The following is a 22,637-nucleotide window of genomic DNA, read 5'->3' as shown; positions in this document are numbered from 1 at the left end:
TCACGTTTGAGAAGTTATTTGGTTGGAATGATTCTCCAGCAATGTGAAAATAGATTAAACACCATAAACACAGGCAGCAAGACCTGAGAAGTAATTAATTCACGGGACAGTTTTGATAATCTGCCACATCGCCAGAGTTTCACACTGAATGCCAGCAGGATGTGCACACTGCTGCTGCTGCTGCTGTTGGCATATTTACTCCATTGATTTTTTTTTTTTTTTGAGTGTGGCTGGCATAATCAAGTGTCACTGGTTGCATGTCAAACCCGGTCGGCGGAAAACCACACAAAATATACGTTGACTGGAGCTCCACAGAATAGATGTCCCGGAGGCTTCTTGGTCCAGCAGTTTAAGAAACAGAACTGAGACAAGATGAAGGACCAGATATGGATATTCTCTATGTGTGGTCTCCACTTATTGAATGTAGTTTTATACAGTCGATATCACAGGGCAGGTGTCGTCATACCATGCCGTTGATCTCGTATTATGTTCACTTCTGTTAAACTTACAGTAGTACTCTTCAGATCAGGTTCGTCAAATAGCATCTGCTGGTGTTGGATAAGTGTTTTTTTTTGTTGTTGTTTTTTTGATCGAGGGACATCTGTCAATGTTAAACCTTTTAACGGACTATACCACCATATCCAACATGATTATATTGCCCATAACCCTGCCATCGCCCATAGAGACTAATAGCAAGCGCTGACGCTCAGTGTTGCCGGTGCTCAGTAAATTCCCATGATGCTTTTCATCCAGCTAAAGAGAATAGTTTCCAATGGAGTTTTACAGCTGCTGCAACCAGGACTTATGTTTTATAAGGGACTCTAAAGGTAACATGAATACTGCCGGTTAGATCTGCATTAGATGATCTTGTTCTGCAGTCCATCATTTAGATTTGATCCTCTGGTGATGGCTTTTAAAGACGAGGCTGAAATACAGAATGGACACGTGGCAATATGTAGAAATGATAAACATCTAAAATATTTTTAACTGTGTTGAGCTTGCTTGCATTGATTTGCAGCTACAAATAGTGAGAGTTCCTGAAGTGTGAGTTCTTCTCACCACATCTGTCAAAAAGGGAAAAAAAACCAACAATTTCTCTTTCCGAAGAGTCTTTTAAATCCATCTTTGTACACAAGCTTTTATCTCCTCATGAGCCTCTCCATCCATCCGTCCCTCCTCCATCTACCTCCCATCCTCCCACATGCCACCCCCGCCTGCACCGTGCTAATTAACACCGGAGCACGGTCACATTGCGCCGCCCTTTGACCCGCTCGCTGCCTGTCGGAGCGTACAGGACTCCGAGGCTTCAGTATTAGTTTGTCACAGGGTCCCTGTCGCACCAGTGTGTGATAGATGGGCCCCGGTGAGCGGCTCTGACCCACCGTGCTGCAGCGCTCACTCGGACGGTGTGAGGGAGCATTGATTATGATGCTCCCTGTGACAGGGGTGATGCAGGGCCGAGCTGACGGTGGCAGGCGGAGACAAAGAAAAAAAAAGACCAAGGTTATGGATGAGACGCTGTTGGTTAATGTGATGAGATTTGATTTGTGCTCTATCGATCATTTCATCTTGCAAGATGATGTTCATCTGCAGTGATTTATAAGCATGTAGCAAGCGTACAGTGAAACACTGAGGCAGCTCGCATCACAATGCAGAAGTCTCCTTCATCCGAGTGTGAAATGAAAAACGTATTACGAGCGCAATTACTAATAGCATAATCAGATTTCTCTTTCTTCCTAAGCAATGAGACTTTTGTTTATTTGAAATTAAAGTTATGCTGCTGGCCTGTTTTTAAATTCAATTCCCCTACAAATCAAATAATAAACTATAGATGCTGTGGTCCAAATTAGTAGCTTGCGGATTCATTCCTTAGCTTTTGCAATGTATAACTTAACAAGATCCATGTTCAAGGAGACTGGGTAGTTTCAATGAAGCAATTTCAAGATCACTTTAATCAAACTGTCTCTCACCTCATGTATACATTTAGATTACACCGGATTAAGACCTCCAATTCTCATTTTGTTTACTGCCTTACAGCATCTGTAGAGTTTACTGTTTTAATAACTTTCAAAATATAAGATGTTATGAACATTGACACAACACGGGGTTCGTGGGGTGCAGCTGTGTGACTTTTAAGGCAGGGGTGTCAAACATAAGGCCTGTGGGCCAAATGATGCTCCAGTCAGGCCTGCTAAACCATTAAACACATTTGTTAAGAGTTGTAGACACAATATAAGCACTTGCTGTCAGGGTGAGTAAAAACATATATAATATAACAGTTTTAGAAGTTGTTCTAGTTTTTACATTTCTCCTGGCTTTGTGTTGAGACTACAATAATTTCTGGTAGTCAGAATTTTTGCGAACTTCTAGACATTTTCATCATGCATACTCTTTGCCATGACAATCTTTAAAGTTTGAATTTAAAGGTTATTATGGCACTTTTTCAGCAGTTGACATTTACGGTTTACATTGATGCTAAGGGCATGAGTGCTAACCATTACACCACTGGGAATATGATCTTCCCTTTAAATGTCTTCATTGCCACACGCGTATGGATAAAATGCATTGCCATGCAAAGCAAAAAAATGTGTGCGCACACATATAGTGGCCCTCAGTTTGCTGAGTGTGGTGAATAACGGTTATTTTCATTCCAGTCCCTTGGAATGATTTTAACGGGGGGGGGGGACAAGAAAAACAAAAAGCAGTGTCAGAGAGCACTTTAAACGAAAGGGCGGGTGTGAAAGAAAATGGAGTATATGGGAGCAATTCAGAGAGAAGGAACAGGCGATGGGTTGGTGGAGGAGGAGGAGGGGTGTGGGGGCTGACGCAGCAAAATCCACCCGTTCTCATCCCTCTTCCATCCCCTTCTCCTCTGCTCCTCCTCTTCCTCGCCGCGCCCGTCTCCAACTGCGGCAGTCGGCTAATTAAAAAACATGGTCGTCCTTAATTATTCAGCGGCTGGCTAATTGATATTCACAGAGGCGATCACCTCCCCTAAACGATTCGTTTAATCTGACCACCGCAGTTTCACTTTCAACCGCCTGTCATCGTCGGCCACTGTGCTCCTGCACTCATAAAGGGGCCGAGGAAGATGGTACCCGTAAAAGTTTATTTGACTTCAATGCGCTTTTCCAAGGCAACTAATGGAAGTGTGAAGACTTTTAACGTAAAGCCACCGCACAAGAAAATTCGACATGAAAGGGCTAATTGAGAATTGCCAAGATAAATTTAATCATCACAGAAAACCAAAAAGTCTGTATTCCGGGATCCATCCAGCAGCGCACCAGTGCAGACATGAATGGCTCCAGAGATGGTGAAACTTATGTCAGCAGCACTTCATCAATCTGGATTTATTTTGTTCTGTTAAGACAGCTCGATGAAGTCCGATAATAGACAATTTTCAAATGGCTTTTGAAGGACTATAAAGCTTTTGGGGGGGGGGGAATGTCGATGCTGAGGGGGAAAAAAAAAACTCTTAATGGAATGGCCTTCAACATCTGTTTTACGTCACGACGTTGTACAGTTTGAAAGAAAGCATGAGGGCACTTCTCCAAAGTCTTTGTGACATCTGGATTAAGTTGCACGAGGATCCAGAAACACTTAAAATGGCTTGTTTTGCAACTGCATTATATGTTCTTTTTTTTTTTTTCACAATTATTGCTCAGGAGAACATACAATTCCGAAAAGTAGTGACAGTGTGGATTGAGGCCTTCATTGTTTTGTACTAAACTAAATCCAAGAAAGTTTAGGATTCCACCAAACGATTACTACGGAAAATCACTACAGTCTCAACATAAAATAGATTTTAATGGTGAAATATCTTGCATTATGCAAGGTTTATGCAGGCCTTATGTTTGACACCGCTGCTCCAGACTATACCTGCATGTTACGATAATCGATTGCTCCAAACTGACTGTGGGTGTAAATATGTGCGTTGGTGTCTCTTTGTATTGACCTGGTCACTGGTGACTTGTCTCAGGTGTTCATGTCTTTCCCTTGCTGTCGACATGGAAAGACTGAAGCTGCCCTTTGACCCTAATCTACATTATTTACAAATCAGATTTTTTTTTAAGCATCATGCAAGTTTTCAAGTCTTGCATCGCTCTTTGTTTTAAGCTTATTGAAACATTGTTTATGGAATCAGACTGTCCATTTTTTAAATGTTTGGTAGGGTATGGTATAGGGATGAAATTTTAATGGAGTTTAAGTGTCTTTCAATTGTTGCTTAAAGTCTCAAGTCTCATGTTGCTTCTCTCTATTTCTTTTCTGCCGTGTTCTAAGCTTGTAAAGATGCACTTAACCGAGCTTTCATGTCCCAGTCCTCCATTCTTGACACCACTGTTGATAGATCACCTTTTATTTTCCCCGTGCTTTATTTTTTTTATCTCTCCACTCTCAAGTCCACTTCCATGTCTAATTCCTCCCCCCCCCTCAATCCCGAGTGGAGCGCTCCTCCAGCCGCCACCGCCTCTTCATTAGTGGAACAAAAGGTGGATGGGCAGTAGTGAAGCCTGTCCTATTGTTTGGCCTTTAGTATGATTAGATTATCTTTAAAGTCCGCTGAATGGGATTAATCAGTCAGAAGTAATCCTGACATAATGCGTGTGTCTGGTCCTGTGTGTGTGTGCGTCGTCGGGAGAGGAGGGCCGACCAGCTTGCGTGAAAATTGTGCAACGCGCACGCACGTACACACACACACCCGAAAGTGAGCACAAAAAAGAAAATCCCTTGGTACACATTTCTGTCACAACCTCTCCTCTTTTAATGACCCCTTTAGTCTCGCCTTCGGTGCACATTTATCTCCCCACCCGCTCTCTGTGGGTACAGCTGCTCAAGCTGGTGCTGGTGTGTGTGTGTGTTTGTGAGTGCGAGTGTGAATGTGGCGATGATTTGCGTGTTACAGATAGTGTCTGAGGCATTATTTGTGTCTCGGCGTCTGTGTGCATGTTTTGTCTTTCTCTTGCAAAGCCGGAGTGTTTAGTCACCACCTACCAGCGTGACATTGAATTTGGGCACACTTGTGACGGTACACAACCCCCCCCCCCCCCCACCCCCCCCCCGCCAATCCTCTCCTCTGTGTTTCTTCTCGATCCCATCATCCTTTGTCTCTTCTCCTGGAATTGAGCTGTTGGTGGGAGACAGTTTTCTGGCACCTTGGCAAAAAAAAGAAATAATTCAGTCCCGAAAAGTTGGACAATCCATCCCAGAGCCTGTGATTGCAGGCTTGGTATTGATGCCACGTTTTTAGGTCATGATCGTTCTACCTATAGTGCAGTTTTTAAGGGTGCACTTCAGGTCACCTTCAGCCAGCAGCGTCATTCAGGGTGAAGTTGAACTTTACTTCCATCATGAAGTGCAGGCAGCTTGAAGGTTTTTGTGCGACATCACAAAAGCACTCCAGACTTGTAAGAGGATACAATGGAGATGATTGTCTGACCACAGCAGAAAGGCTGGTTAATGTTGGGTTGTGCCGAGGACAGCTGCAACCCCGGCAATGGCGTTGCTTTGCAGAGAATAGTCAGGAATGAGATGAAGTGGCGCTGCAAGGGTTCCCCTCCCCGCCCCTTCCTCCAGACGAGGCTTCAGCGATGGCATTATGGTTGCATGTGCGCTGCTGTTTGCCTGTGTGGGAAGGTCTCTCTTTTTTCTTTCCCTTTTTTTTGTGTATAGTTGGAAAAGCTTGGAGCATCCCCTTGACTTTGAAACTTCCCCCACTCGTCTCGTGTGAGGACAGCCCCTCTCTGAGGCGCCTCATCACGATGCGTACTGCATGCAGCTTTGCCTGCAGTGCGTTGAGTAGCCAAGCACAGATGGTTATCAGCGTAGTAGAGATTGGATAGGGTGAGGCAATTTTTTCTCTCTCTCTCTCTCTCTCTCTCTCTCTCTCTCCATACGTTGCATTTATTTTTTTTCATACTCGTCTCCTTCAACTTCCTATACTGTTTATGGAAAAGGCTTCAAGGCTCAATCGGTGCTGCCGCTTCCCATACAGCGTGTGTAGGGTTGTGTATTTCCGAGTTTCGATGTGCATACATTCGTCATTCATTGTTGCATATGTGATATTTCTAGTGAATGTGCACAGGTGTGTTCATGTGCCAGTGAGTTATAGAGAGTGAAGTGCAGGTATTCAAGCAGAACAGTGTCGTAGCCAGTCACCCCGAGCTTCTGAATACTAAACCATCCCAAATGTCACTTTGAAGAAGTTCATGGATGAATCATCTCCTTTTTACAAACTCTCCCCCCCCCCCCTCTTTCTCTTTTGTTTCTTTTCAATGCTTCTCTTATTCAGGAGATTGGACAGAAGGTAAGTCTGGAGCCTCGTACCTTCTGCTTAGACGCAACAGTTCTCTCTCTCTTGCCGCATGATAGACTCGAGTGTGTCTCTTCTTCCCTTTCAGCTTCTTTGACGTGTTACATATTTTTTCTTCCCCCCACCAGGAGTTTTCAACGTGCCATAGTTTGAAGATGTGCTTCTGCTTGCTCTCGTGCCACAGATACTTTGTAGAATTCTAAATAAGACGAGGGTTGGGGTATGTTTCTCTGTAGACTTCCTAACAGAAGGAAACAGTACAACAAAACACCGCGAGTTGGGCTTTAAAATTCCCCCGCTGTTATGGATAACAAGCCTTTGCCTTGTTTTGGGCTGTTTGCTTTATTTACTGTTTGTTCGCTCTTGGAAATATGTGACGAATATTGTTCCCCAGTCATCAAAGTTTGACTTGCGTGATGCAACTCCCAATTCAACCAGTCCATTAATCTCAAATCACAAAGTGTTACCATGCATAGCGAGCTGTATATTTATGGTTCTGAACGAGGCCTCCTGTTTTATCATACTGGATTAGCTGTAAACTATATCATTACACTTGACAGTCACTGGCAGTTTTATTCAGACCTGTCATTTAATACTTCTGTTCACGCGCCTTTTATATTTTCAGCTTTTATTTTGTTTGACCCACACACGGATATTTGCAATTTTATTTAAATTAAAATGATTTAAAAGCTGCACAAAAATAAATTGCATACCTTTTAAAGCTCTTTATCTTCACCTAAATGTTCACTCTGAACCACGCTGGATTGTTTTGTCCCTTTTTTAACACCTGTATCAAGGTAAACGCTCTAAACGTCTCATGGTATATAACCATAAATTATATTTTCAAAATGTTTTGAGGAATGCTCATTTTCTGCCAAGCATCAATATCGCTGAATAACATCTGTCAGATTTGTTGGGTACTTTACTTTCTTATTTAAATAAATGAGTACGCCGCAGAATCTTAAGGATCTTTTTAACCATTGTCAATGTTTCTCGCATATTGGTCTCTGCATGGATGTGTGTGTGGTTTCATTGCAAAAACAAACAGCCCCCCACTCGTGGTCCATGATGGGAAGTACTCAGTTTTTAACGTTTCTGCAGTTTTCTGTGTAAATGGACATTGCTTTCAAATGGCTGCAGTGTAAACATGGAACTTTTCTTGAACAAAAATGCAAAAACGATGCATTTTCACTTGAAACATTGTGTATACTGGGCATCAATCGATCTGTTTAGTACAAAATGGCCACAACGCAACATTGATAACAAATAATTCATCACTTACAACCAAATGGTACAAACAGTTTCTCCCTTTGTCGTTTGTAATAAAAAACAATGTATCTGTGACACTATTTTGATTCAAGACATCGGCCTTCAATCCCGGTGTGATGGTGGTTGTTTGTTTTTTGTTTTTTTTGTCTCTCCCACTGGGAGCCGATATATATATATATCAGGCGCTATCTGTCCTGTACGTCGCAAGAAGAGTCAGCCGTACATTTAGTGAAGGTCACAGCAGAGGAGGACAGTGGAGATAGGTCGGGTGGGTAAATATATAAGCCAGGCTATGAGTCTTGTTCGCACTGAGAACCGATGCTATCTCATTGGCTTGATAGTAGTTTGGCTGAAGACTGAACACTCGCGGCAGAGAAACACATAGAGCACCTGGCAAGGCACAATCAGTCTCAAGCACGTGGACAGATTCTTCATAATACCATCACACATTTCCCACTCACGACCCGGTAATAACCAAATATACTCTTGTTCTCATCAGAGTGGATGTTGGATTCGTCAGATCAGCTTCAGATTTTAGCTTTGATTTTTTTCTTTTTCTTTTAATAATGTAGCAGAAGCCTTCATTTGCATATTCACACTTGACCAGACATGTAGCGAGATGAACACAATGGCAGCTTTTCTTACTCAAGATTGCAACACAAGGACTGCAAATAGAGACGGTTTCTGAATTCTGTCTGAAGATGAGACGTTTGCATGTTCGGGTGTATATTTATTTATATGTCAATCAATAAACAGAAGGGATTTGTCTGTAAATGTCTCGCCATAAAAGGGACTCTTCTTTATACACACGCCAATGTTTCTATTATGTGTCTCTGTGATATGTATGTATTGTTCTGTATGTGCGTGTTCCTGTGATCACTTCATTAAAATTGGCAACGCTCCACTGAGCACATAAGTAATGGTTTTTCCTCTCTTCTCGTGTGTGTGTGTGTGTGTGTGTGTGTGTGTGTGTGCGTGTTTTCTGATGTGTGTTTAGGCCAAGCAGCTGGAAGCCAGAGAAGCAGATCTAAAGAAGCTGGATGTTTTCTACAGAGAGCAGGTGGCCCGGCTGGAGGAGCGGGTAAGAAACACTTTGCAGCGTTCACAAGCAACCATACACTTAGTTATTGTACTTTTCACAAAACCAGGTTCTACCAGTCAGAAGAGATGCAAACTGTTGTTTTTTGTTTATCTCACTGTAGTTTGCATGGTGATCTTAAGTTTACAGATTGTTTGTAGAGCTGTAAAAAAAAACAATGCGTGTATTTAATTAAATCACATCAGTACTAAGTATAGTCAATTGTATTAATGTTTTTAAGTGGTTGTTATGAGCAACCAAAGAAATTGTGGATTTTCTTTATTTCAGTTCCACATATAATTGTTTATAATTGGAGAATTGATCAAATAAAAAGAAAACTTTGCCAACCACAACAAAAGAAAAGCCAACTCAGATTTTCTTTTCAGCAGCATATATTGCAACCTATAGTACAAGTTTGTTTATTTCTGTTTTGGGGGGGAGGAAAGGGGCCGTTCTATATAATATGCCCATGTTGTTGAATTATGCAGTTTGGTCTGCAGCACTGCACCAAGTGTTCACACAAACAAAGACCCACATGCTCATTCAGACAATTTAGCCATCATACACAGTGGGCTCGGTTACCACAGGGCTCAGCCAAAGCACATTTATTCTTGCTCTTTATACCACTGCCCCACTGTTTGTGTTATCATCCCTCAACTTCAACTCTGCATGCGTTCCCCAGTGTGGTGTGGATTGCTGTTCCTCTCTCTCTCCGTAATTGTCTTGCTTCCTACATTTCGGCTCTTTGGCTTTCTTTCCCCTTTTGAAATTTCACTCTTTGTTCCTCTGCCTGAAGGATGAAGGGTTAAATCTCACTCATCCCCGCGTGTGTCCTTCTGTCCCTGAAAATGACACTACCCTGATGTTCCTTGTCAAGTCAGCGTCCTATGGATTGGGACAAGGGTCAACCGTCATGTTAGCGCGCTTCAAATGGCAGCCTCACGCTGATCCCAGTGAGAGAAGCCCGCCAGGCAGGGGCTGCCCTGTTCAAGTGCGTTTAAAAAAAGAAAAAAAAGATGACTTCATGTGGCTCTCAAATCATAAGTGTATCTCAGGAAGGATATAATGTCCTATTTAATGTTCTTAAAATGGCACCCTCATGCTGGGAAGGAGTTTTCTCCCCCTCGGAGGGTGCAAAAAGTCAAACGCTCTCCGCAGTGAAAGCCAAATGGAAATTTCACACTGGTGTGAAGGCGTTATTGATGGTAAAGTCACATGTTTCTTTGGTAAAGGATGGTGTTGTTTGTGCCTGTATGCATGTGAACACAAGTTGAAAGTACATTTTTACTGAAAGGATGACAAATGGGTAGTGTGATGTGCATTCTAAAATCAAAATAAAGCCAGGCAGCCAGGCTTGCCTCCGTCTCAGCTTCTATTGCTTTATTACATCATTGGACGGTGTAGCTCTACTGTATTGCGTACGATACGAGTGCAGATGGTAGAAGTGATGAGTCTCAACTAACACGGGCATTATCGACTTCAGGCACTGGCCATCCGTCAGCCATGTTGGCCTCTGGTCAATATTCCTTAGATCAAAGTGTCAACAAATCACCTTCACACCTCAGAGAGAAACAGAAGATTGAAGCGGAGAGGACAGAGAAGTGTGGACGGACAACAAGGAAAGAGGTACTGTATCAAAGCTGTAGGGGGAGGAAAAAGAGAAGGTAGAAATTCAACTCAAGACAAGATAGAGAAAGAAAGCGAGGCGGCTGGAGACAAATTGGAATAAAAGAGATTTTTGTCTGAGAAGGTATCTCAAGAAATTATGATAAAGTGACATTTGTGAGCGAGTGATAGAGGAGAAGTACAAGAGAAGGATGAAAGTAAAAGTAAGAGACAAGACTGAGAAAAGATTAAATGTCACTGGATGATGGAGAACAAGAGCGTATGGTAAAGAAAAGGTTTGGGAAACTTCAATAGCTCCTCAGAGAAAGGTGAGGGTGAAAAATGTTCCGCTCTTTGGAGTCATTTGCTTATTTATTAATCCACATGATTTACGCGACAGAATGTATTTGGAACAACTTTAGATTCAGAGACACTCGAAGCGAGAGACACTCCCTCGCAAGATACTCTGAACTCTGTTTGAGTGTGATGTTAAGCCAGGAGAATAGAGAAGGTTTCCTGTTTTTACTACCACTGCTGTTTAAGTGAGCAGAGAGAACAGAGGTGTCGTCAAGAGCAACACGTACACATATGCTGCCTCAGTCTTTGCAATGTACCACACTAACGATACACAGAGGCCTTTATGTTTAACACATCTACAGAATTATAGTGCAAACTGGTGTGTCCATTGTTAAAATATTGAGACGTTCACATCATGGAACCACATTTTGTCGGTCATACCAAGCATGTTGGCGTATTAAAACTTAAACCTGGTTAAAAATGATTGACGGGAGAGTGACGGCAGCACAGGATTTCACCAAATCAAAGCTCATCATTATAAGATTCAGCAGCAAATACTTCGAATAATGTTTCGACATGCAGGAATGCATGAGAAAAGGCTCGTTAGTGTTTGCGGGTGGATGTGCCCGGTGACCGACAGACACCTTAGCAGTCGATCGTTGTGTCCCATTGAGCCGGCATTTATGGATTATTGGTTGCAAGGTGAGCTTCTTTTAAAACGAGTGCTCACTGCTTTTTCTCAAGTTCCTGAGTTTACTCTTTCGTATTTATGCATTGGCTGTTGGTCCTCTTCACACTCTGTGGCCACTATAACTGTCAAAGCTGAATGTGTTTTGATTGCAAAACTATTTTTTTCTTCTTTTTTTTTATATTCTTATATCCTGCACATGCACAAAATACGATTTCCCCTGGAGTGCACTGCTGGCTAAATATTATCTCCCATCAAATCCATCCCTCCCATCTGCTCTCTGTACCTCCCTTACCTCTGGATTCCCCCCAGTATCTTGCACACACAAGCAGAGCGAGAGAGAAGAGGGGGAGAGAGAGAGAGAGCGCTCGAGAGCGAGAATATAAGTCTGATATATATTACACGTCTGTTCCAATCCAACATGGCCATTCATCAGAGGGGCTTCCAGTGACAGGCCATCACCCGGCTCCCAGACAGCTCAGCCCGCTGCCTCCACTGCCGCCGCTCATTGGGGCCGCAGCCACCAAATAGCCCCTGAAAACAATATCTATATATTTATTACATTTTCACTCAATACCTGCCTTGCTGTAAAACAATCTCATATTTAAGAATCAACTTGCCCATGTTTTTTTTTTGCTTTTTTTTTTTTACCCACCATGCCTTGTTGCAGCCCCCTCCCCTTCTTCCCTCTATTTCTCTCCTTTTCAGCTTTTTTTTTTTTTGAGTGGTGTTTTTCTTCCCCTTCTCTATGCCTCAATTTCTGTTTTTTTTTTTTTTCCCAGACAGGATTTTTTCTTTCTTTTTTTTTTTCCCCCCCATATCTTTCTTTTCGCCTTGTATATCGATGAAATTGGATTTTTCTGCTCTCCCATGGAGGACAATCACAGCAGCAATTGCCATCTCATAGCAAAGTTCCACTGCACTGTGAAAGGAAGAAATACAGGAGAAAGAGCATTAAAAAAAAACTGTAATGGCTTCTATCTCTCCATCTCTTTCTCTGCCTGCAACTTGCAAGCTCCATCTCTCCCCACTGCCTGTCATTTCTTCATTCCTCACTTTCTCATGTCGTCTGGATATTTCTGTGCACCGGGAGCTCAGTTTTTTGTTGTTTTTTTTTGCTTTTTGTTTTTAAGCAGCAGAACTCACAATTATAAAAGAGGAAGTAAAAGTGAGGGATTTCTTGCAATAAAGAAACATTTTTGTAGCTTCCTTTTCTCGCAGGATCGGTCTGGTTACTGCGGCTCCGTTAGAAAACTGGAGGCAGGGTAATCCGGAGTGAAGACATGACAGTGTGCCGCAGTGTTAAATTATTGTGTCTGACACTGTTTGCTGTTTTAGCCGCATGATGGGATTCACGGGGATTTAACGGCAAGTCTTTTCAAGGAATGGTGATTTCACAACAACAGGGTGGCATATTCATTTATGTATGTAACAATAAAAAAAAAAAGAAAGAAAAAAGCCTGCAGCTGAAACTTTCCTCTCACTGAAATAATTTATGCTTTGATACAACTTTTAAAGTGTCGGCTTGTACTGAGCAGTTTTGTTTAAACAAAGTCAAAGCGTGGGGAACTTCGGTCTTGTGTTATTCAGCCTGGCTTTTGGCAAATCTTGGCCCTGCATGTTCTCCGTGCTTCAGCGCTCAAATGGGTCTTGGTTGTTGTTTTACAGAACTTTATCATGGCTCATTTATCATAATCAGGTTTGTTGATGGAGGGAGACAAATGAAAACCATGAACTCTGTGAGTTCTTAAAGCCATCTTATCTTAACATGGAAGCTGAGCAGTCCCAGCTCGCATTAAAAACCTTTATTTAGATAAAAAGCTAAATTCCTGAGAAACCAAACAGACCAGTTTTTTTTTTTTTTTGGATTGATTTGTAGTTTAGTTGTAATAAACTCAACACATTTGGTACACCAATCCACAAATATACATGTAACCTAGACAAAACCTACGCCTATCCATAATAAATTCTCGCGTTACTCAAAAAAATAAGTAAATCAAGAGATGGAGAAGCAAATAAAGAAATAAAAAACGGTGCCCATACAATTACACACTCTAATGACAAAAGTGTGCATCTCTATCACAGCCCAGGTTTCATACATTGCCCCCCCACATCCTCCTGTTGAATGTTGAAGTAAGTTAACATTTATAATATTTTTAAGGAAATTAATAATGGCTCTCCTGATTTCATCGAATATGTGCGGTTTGAGTCTGATTATATACGGAATGTTTTTTCCATATACAGTCCAGGACATCTCTTTAAACCACAAACCGTTTTGTGCACTATGTATTTTTATCTATCTTTGAGCAAATGTCCTTTTTGCTTCTAAGTTACTTATATCTACACATTTCTGAACTTCTATGGTGATGGAAAGGTGTGTGAATACTTTAACTGGTGATAATTTATGATTATTGGAAAGGGTGTTAAAAAATCTTTTACCACTCCATGTGTCAAGTATGAATTAAGTTTAGAATTAACCATGAAGGGAAGCCCAGTTTATTTGGCAGTCTCGGGTTTAGAATAGATGATATATGCACAAATATAAATTTTTACTTGATGGCATGAAACTGACTTGATGATGATCGGCATTAAAACCTGAATACCCGATGAAAATGTACCTCTTCGTTCTTTTCAAACCATCTGGTTTAATGTATGCAAAACTACAGTGTGTGGTGGAACTCTACGACTCGGTTCATCACCCACTCAACCCTCAAGCATTATGACTGTGGATAACAAGGTCGTCTATGACATTTGCTCGCAGGAACTCACAATACATACATCAACAAGAACGAGTCGATCAGTCAGAGTTTTTTCTCCATCTCTGCTTGGTACCATATGAAACGTGGTAAATCAACAGGAACTCAATCGTGAAAAATGCCCAAAATTATGAAAGGCGGCAATTGTATTACAGAGTAAAAACATCTCTGTGGACCGTTTCAATGAAAGCAAAGCATATTTTTTTAATATCACCAGCCTCTTGTGTGGAGGTCTGTATGGTCGTGCTCATCTTCAGGCTGATCTCGGAACTAACAGGAAAAACTATTTCTTTGTACTTTCTTTGATTCACTCTATTTTCCCCCTATTTTCTATGCATGTTGATGAATGGCGTTCATGAAGGCCAAGGATAAGCTCACACGTCTTCCCATCGGCTTTGTATGCTGTCGCACTACCTCCAGCATTTGGCCTGTGTTTTGTCTGCACACATGCTTGGGAAAAGCAGCGGGCAGACTTTGTTACTTCTTACTAAAAATAGACTTTCTGTGGCCAATTTAACACATTTAATGCAAAGCCGGACAGCTCGTGGGGTCGTGTCTGTGCTTCTTCATCCCAGAATTGTGTCCTACCCTTTTAAAAAGCAGAGCAGGAAATGCTTTATCGGTAATATGTGTATGAAGAATGAGGGCAAAAACGGTTTACCATCCTGCTTGGGTTCCTCATGAACAAACTCACAGTGGAGGTCTCATGTTCCCGTAGCTCTTGCAGAACAGTAATGTTGGCCCTGGTGGGCCGTCCCCCCATGTTGGCTCCCCTGCTCAGCAGCAGATAAGAGAAAGAAGCCATCAGTACAAGGAGTTATTTGTTTTATTCATTACAAATTGGAAGCCTTTTCTCTAAAATTGTGCCAGAGCTTATGTTAGGATGCCGTTTCTATCTTCTCCATATCGCTGCGGTGCATTAGCAGTAATGACTTAATTTGTCTTTCACACCCCCTACTAGCATTGTGCTTCGCTCCGGATGAGCTAAAAACCTTGTGGAAAGCAAATGGACTCAAATGGCTTGAGAATAAACAGAAACGCTGTTTTGTTCGAGCAGTGGTTAAATGTGCGATTGTACGGGAAGTCGGTGCACTTCAAGGTTCCTGTGGGGGTTTATCCAGTGACCAAGAATTGCCAAATGGCAACATGACGATCAAAAAAAAGTTCTACCTGTGGCAAATCACAAAGTGTTTTTTTTTTGCACCGCCTAAACTTTTTGATCAAGGTAAGGATGTTTTCAACCAATCTTATGCAAGGTCTTTCTTCTTTCTGGGCGAATAAAAGGTCAAAGCTCCTCTGCGAATCAGTCGGGGGGGGGGGGGGGGGGGGGGGGGGGGCAACAGCAAGGCCTCGCAATTTGAGACAACCTGGTAATCACACAAATGACTCTCCTCCCTGTCTCCCGGTGAGCACGCTACTCTTACTTTCCTCGCTCTCTTTCATGTGTGTACGCCAGCCGTCGGCGTCCATGCGGACGCCATCGGGGAAAGTGTCCACGTGTGTGCGTGAAAAGCATACGAATTATTTGTATGTGTGCAAGTATTGTAAGCAATCATTGCAAACACGTGGCCTTTCGTCCTCCCAGGTGGATTAGTGCGCTGATTAGTTCCAGCTCTGCCTTTTAGGAAGGTATTATTACTTTATACTTAGTATTCTACGCGGAGACCCAAATCTGGTTTGTTCTGTCTCTTTCTCTTCCAGTGGCTCAATCTCCACACCCAGGAGAAGTCTTATTCTTGCCTCTGTAGAAGCCCACCAAAAATCTCCTTTTAAGTCTTTTTTTTTTTTTTTATCTGTGAATAAGCTTTAGTCTTAAATCCTTTTGCTTTGCTCTTGACAGTTTCTTTGACTAAACTGAAAACTACTTGGTTCAAGGCCAAGAGGGCATCAATATAACATGAGCTTACAAGTTAACTCTTATATTTGGTCATATTGTGTGTGTGTGTGTGTGTGTGTTGTGCGTTCTCTCATCAAGACTATTGTCCGCCCGAGGCGCGACGAGAGCGAGCCGATTGCTTATATATGCGACAAACTTAAACTCCAGTTTGCGGTGAACTTTGCCCGTCACTTTGGAAGTTAAGTTCCGAAGAATCCACTTCAACACAGCTGCGCGAGTGTTCGTCCAAATGAAGAGGACTCGGATTGTTATCGGACCTTTTGGCAGCGTTGTCATGTCCCATCCGCTTTTAGCTCCGCAACACGCGACCATCGATCTCCTCAGCAGCGCAGTTCATTCCTATTGATCGTTTCTGAACTATGATGAATGTCTTCCCCGCTGAGGTTAAGTCAGATCAGATAGCAGCAAGAGACTCAAATTTGTCACTTTTATCTGTGACTCATATGTCACATTTATTGTCTGTAATTTATGCAAGAAAGATTTATGTGTCCAGGAGTTTTAATGCTGGCCAGTATTTTATTTTTTTCTTCATCCCCCCTTTTCACCTTTAGCACTACCTTGAATTATTATTTTAGTATAAATTTAACGACGTGCTGACATCTTTAGAGAATTCGATCTATATTAACTTGTTGCAGATGAGTCTGTTGCATCTGCTGTTCCACCGCACTGTAATAGTGTCACTTTGACATTCAGATCATCTGACTTTGAAGGCCTTTTAAACCAGTGAACTCACTGTCCTGTTCACAAAGCCTTATGCAGATAACTGCAGCTTTTTTTTTTTTTACATCTGTTGAATTATCTATTGTTATTCTTATTCCACTTCAAGCTGAATAAACAGTCTTGATAAAGGGACGCACATGGTCAGCAGCGGAGTTCAAACATAATTCCCATTTAGTACTAAAAGCCTTTAAGTGTGCCAAGAACTTATTGCCGTGGCCAATGCACTCCAAGAGCCATTACCGTTGTCTTTTTGTCTTATTTATGCCCGATTTGTACCCTATTTTCCGAAAGTGGTGTCATGAATTGAGCCCACAGACCAGACAATGCTGCACACATTTTGTGAGGTTGAGTTAACTATCGCTGCTATTTCCTGTTCCCATCTGCCAGACATGTTCTTCTGCGGCTATACCCCACATGCTTCAAGATTTGACATGCTGGAGATGGTTTTCTGTATTTGCGGTACTCGCCCTATTCTTATCGGTGCCATCAGTGATCAGTCTTTACTCTGAAAGCTGCTGCTCACCAGATATCTTCTCTTTCTCAAACTTTTCTTTGAACACACAAGATGATTTTTCATGAAAATACTAAATATCGGCAGTTTAAACAGTACTCTGAACCACTGTCATGTTCAAAGTTAAAAAAAAAATATATATATATATAATTTTTTTCCATCTTCAGAGAATATCTGGTTATCGTTTAGCCCATTTAGAAATTTGATTAGATGTTGATTGCAGAACATGCAGTAACATCGACCAAACGGGTATCAACGCTGAAATCTGTCCATTGTGGAGGGAACTCTTTTTAATTGTTTGTGAATGACACATTCATGGAGACGGCATCGGTGCAAATTTGACTATTTTCAACCTGAAGCTCTCCACAGGAAAGGAAATTGAATAAAAGTCTCTGCCCTCGCAGACATAACTCTCGATCAAACCTCATACAACTCTCAATCAAACTATCCATCACATTTTACAACCTCTCACAATTGGATTATAAATGTGCATAAGAGCCACTAAGGGCTGACAAGACGGATCTTCCCGGGCTTGTATAAACGGTCCAGGAGCCAGGTTATATGGCTCTGTTTGAGGAGGTAATTTAGGTTGAGTGTTCCTGCGATGGGTTCATTTGCTACGGGTCACTGGGGGATTATGACTGTTGGCCTGTACATTGTTGACTAGCGACCCCCGTGGCCTTACAGGATTGCTGTCTGTTATTACAGCAGTCTTTTGTGAGGGGATAAGCACAAGCAGACGCAGACAAAAGTGTACAGCACACAAACTATAATATGGGATTTTTTCTTTTTTTTTTTCTTTTTTCCCCGCGCGATTCTCGCGGTCCTCAATCCTGCAAACATATTCTCCACTTCCATTCGATCTATATATTACAGTTAGCGTCTGTGTTGGACAATAAACCCAGCAGTGACCTGTGCCCACGCCATCCATCTCGATTAGGTTTTAATGAAGTTTGAGGGACGAGGCAGCGCCGTGCGAGTGTGCGACTGCACCCAATGTACAGCACAATTGCACCTGAGCTGCGAGGCAGCATCACGCCGCTGAAATGTGTCCTTTTGCTCAAAAAGCTCTGTGAAAGTTTTCCGCCCACTTCCGGAGCTCACCAGCCTTTCTCCGTCTCTTCCCGCAGAGCGCTCGCTTCTACAAGGTCACCACTGAGAACTACCATAAAGCCGCTGATGACGTGAATGCCAAATTCAGGTACGTTTCCACGCGGCGCACCGGAGGTAGATCATTCATTTAAAAACAACACTAATGGCGATTAAGCTTCATCTGGTAACACTCGACAATTATGAGCATAAATGAGCAACTGACTGATGATCTGAAAATGAACTTAATTAATACATTTCAAAGGAGGGGGGGTAAGATATTGGGGCACTTACGACTTATTTAACGCAGTCTGAAAGGTTATGAAGATATTACAGTTAAAGAGGTCTGGGGAAAACAGCATCAGATCTGACGGGCATTTGAACATTTATATATATACATACACATCACTACAGTGCCACTATATTAATTATATATATATATATATATATATATATATATATATATATCAGGAAAATCTACTTTGAAGCTACGTGAAGCAACATCTGGATAAGCAGTTGTATTTTGAAATAAAAATCCCCAAAGGCTTGTATTTAAGGAAAAAAAAGAAGAGAAAGGTATTCAATCTTAACTCCTTTCCACCCCTGAAAAGCAAAAGTAAAAAAAATTAATAAAATAGTGACTAGTTTCTTTTATTACCTGTTTTCTGCAGGGATTATATTATCATTTTTGTTTTGAGTTCTCCAAATGTATTTCTTTCTTTCTAACGAAGTTCTGACACCTCATTCTGACACTACATTGTATTATTGTTTCTGGTAAGTTTTTCTTGTGTGATCTTGTTGTATTGTCTGTAAAATGACGTCTTCACTGAAGGTTATCAGTCTCGGCGGAGCAGTGAATGTGCTATTGAATTATCCCGGCCACAATCTAACCTACGTCTTTCAATCAGAATCGCATTAGCATGACCCATTAGCTGATGTTGTGGTTGACTAATAACACCGACTGCATACAGATCAGAGCTGATAACGCTTGTGCTCTTTTGTTATGTGTCGGAGGAGGAGTTATATTTATTTCAATCAATGGATTAATAATTCCATTCTTTATGAAATTAGCTGCGTTTTCACGACAAGTCTTATAGATCATGCCTCTGCTGCAAAAATAAGGCTCGAATTGTAAATTCCTTTTAATCGTTTTGGTTTTTATGTCTAAAAAAAACCCCATTGTTGAATGCACCGTACAATAATCTCTCTGCGTATATAACACCATACGTCTTCTAAGTTACAAGACAAACCCCCTTGCAGGCAAAGGAAAAAAAAAGTCATCAATCAGGTAACGTTAAGCATCCGAGCTGTGATGGATGTAACGTATATGTAACTCAAGAGGATGCAGAATCCCGACCCGCCCGCGTTCCATCTGTCTTTTTAATAAGAGGCCATTAGGCTCCATAGTAATGTGGAGAAAGTGGATGAGGAGCCTGCAGGAGGTGGGGCAGGACCGGCCCCGGCTCTGAGCTCTCCTCCGGGGAGGCCCGGCTGATTGTGTTAGCTTGTCATTAGCCGGCGCTAACACTGGGATCATTGTCTCCCTTAGAAATGCTGGAAAGTGATTAGCCTAGCCCACCAGGGGTTTACCGCGAGACTTGTGGAAGCCAGAGAAGAGACTTCCCAAATCACATTAAAGAAAGGGAAAAAAAAACACTGTGGAATAACATTAGCGCAGAATGACAGCACTAACTGCAAGCGAACACTCGGCTAATGTGCAGGCGGTCATGTGACCCAAGATATTTTTTTATTTTTTTGCACAGAATGCAGTGATTGGTGGATTTGATTATAGGAGATGCATTAGCAGAGTTGGGACTGGATTACAGTGGTGGAGATCTGTGTCCACACGTGCATAGTTGTGTGTGTGTGTGTGTGTGTTAATGAAATGGCGGGAAGGTCTGGTGTTACAAGACGGGAGCAGGGACGCATTGAGGGGATCAGAGCAAAGGGTTAATTGGATTTAGCAGGGAGTGTTTTGCCCCTCCTTGTTTTCATGTGTGAGTTCATGCCTGATGGTGGATGTTCCTATGCTTCCATTGCTGAACAGCATCTTTCTTCAAAGCTGTGTCTCTCATGACAGAGACCCTTCCAAGATAAGATACTATCTCTGCCCTCTGTTGAGTAATAAGAGGAAATAGTTTTTTCGTCTCACGGAGGCTTTTGATTTCCTCGTAGTTAAAAATGTCCCCTTGAGATAAAAAAAAAAAAAAGAGGCGAGTTCCTTATCCATACTTGATAGAATTACCATTTGTTATGTTAATGTGGGAGTGTTCTAAAATGTCTGAGACGACATCTTTCTTAGGATGTCTTCATTTCCCCACTTCAGCTCATGTCAGTGTCACTGTAAAGAGTGTTCGGGCAGATATTAGGCCGCAGTTTATTATAATCGAGGGACCAGACGGAGCTGTCTGTCATGAGTTATAACGGCCTAATATATATACCTTTGTAGGTTATTTTACAAAGGGTCGTGGTGAGGGTAACGGAAAACGCCATCCTTTTTTAAATTATGAAAATTAATATATGCACTTAGATTGCACCTTTACAAGTCAAACCCGAGTCACCAAGATGAAGATGCATTATAATACCGATTCAAAATATGATTTAAAAGAAATACATTTTCAAACTACAGTATCGCTCTTTTTTTAAATCCAGATTTTTTGGAATCGATTCCTTCTGATAGCGAGCACCAGAAATAATTACCTTGGTTTAAAATGGGATTTGAAATTAAAAGGATTGGTTCGTGACCAGATATTGTGAGCAAACTAATAATTCAATTGAATTGTGCCGACATCAGAATGACTATTAACTCGTATCTCCGTTTTGAATATGTCCCTCAACAAGGAGTAATAGTGTTTCCTCTATTGAGTGAATTTCATTACAGATTGTGTTACACCCAAGTTAACCGTGTAATTTTCAAAGGTGGTACAAATAGGTTTCAGCAGGTAGCCAAGGCAGACGTGCTGCCATCCATTGCGGTGGCGCGCCGTGGTCATTTTCCTTTGCGATGTTGAAAGAAATGAATTAAAGCGAGAGAGGCGGAGGCTCCGGGGAGGGAACGGCGCGTGTTTGTGTGCAACATGAGGCCGTGTGTTTGCGAATGTGTGCAGTACAGCTGTTCCTCGCCGTTCTCCCTCAGTATTCCCGCCAGAGTTTTCCCGGAATGATGGAGCTCTCCCAACCGGAACGCCACTGCATCACTTTGACCTCATTACATACACACACACACACACACACACACACACACACACACACACACACACTTGCATATCTATAAATGGAACGACGGTATTTGTACATCTGGACTTTCCGATTTTCTCTCAGATTTTTCAACATGAGAGCAGAATGACAAGTGTTTTGAGCTTTTCGTCACGTTGCACTGGGGTCAATATAATTGATGTGCGACGAAGTAAAACTGAGAATCAGCTCCTCTTGTGTCTTCATCATAAACGAGAGGTCAAACGTAGAAAAGACGTTTTTCTCACGTTATACATTAACCACAAATATCTTTTTGAACACAAGCACATACAATCAAAGCTTTCCCCCCAAGACACTCGCTATAGATAAGAGTGGAAAGGCGACTATCTGTGTGCGTCTTGATTTATATGCTGCCACATTCACCACTGGTTGTTTATCCAAGCGCGGTGTGTTATCACACTGTCCACCTCTGAACGTGTGACCTTTACTGTGCTACATGCATGTAAGGGCGCATGTGGATGAATGCATTTATGGAGGCGCTCGCGGACACACGTGTGCCGGGTGAATGTGGACGTCGTTCGGCTACAGTGACCCCCGACGGGGGCTTAAGTTTTTTTGATGTCAGGTGACAGGCATAGAGGAGAAAGATAGATGTGTGATTATTCGAAAAGATGGAATGAAAGCGCGGTGGTGCAGGCCTAATCCCCCCTGTCAGCGCTAACCTTTGACGGGGCTTTGGACTTCTTTGTTGAGGCCGGTCACTGTCTGTTTGTCCGGCGTCCCGATGGGCTGGAGACGTCACATAATGGCGAAGAGGTTTGGACTGACAAGGCTGTGTTATGTTAAAGGGTAACAATCGTGCTCATTTTTAAAATAAATGGCTTTTGGACTTAACAGTGTCGGTTTCTCATGAGTGAAAACATTGGGAGGAAACGATTTCAACCACAAGTCATTTATTTATGAGTAACTTCGATTTAATGTCCAAACTACCAGAACATATGTTTTTTAACAATGTGACTTAATTTTTTATTTTATTTTTTAAAGATCTTGGAAATATACATGACTTTACTTTTGTATCGCTCGTTTATGCGGCTCTTTACTTCGCCTTGCACCTGAAACGAGATATTTCAGCTTCTCTCTTTTTGCATGTCAGTTTACAATCCTGTGTTCTTGAAATGTAACATCCGCTTCAACAAGATAGCATGATAATTAATTCTTTACA

General features: G+C 41.9%; 1 protein-coding gene across 2 annotated transcripts in view; it reads left to right on the top strand.

Moving 5' to 3' along the window:
- Positions 1-22,637, top strand: part of chchd3a (coiled-coil-helix-coiled-coil-helix domain containing 3a) — a 73,074-nt gene that overhangs the window by 35,075 nt on the left and 15,362 nt on the right. For both annotated transcript variants that reach the window (XM_080518048.1, XM_080518049.1), the window contains exons 6-7: positions 8,577-8,660; positions 18,262-18,332. In XM_080518048.1, coding sequence (XP_080374174.1) covers positions 8,577-8,660; positions 18,262-18,332 — 155 coding nt within the window. The remainder of the gene's footprint in view (positions 1-8,576; positions 8,661-18,261; positions 18,333-22,637) is intronic.

This window comes from Blennius ocellaris, assembly GCF_963422515.1.
Source record: "Blennius ocellaris genome assembly, chromosome: 22".
NCBI classification, from domain to species: Eukaryota; Metazoa; Chordata; class Actinopteri; order Blenniiformes; family Blenniidae; genus Blennius; species Blennius ocellaris.
Note: the sequence above shows the minus strand (reverse complement) of the source record. Positions and strands in the feature narration are given on the sequence as shown.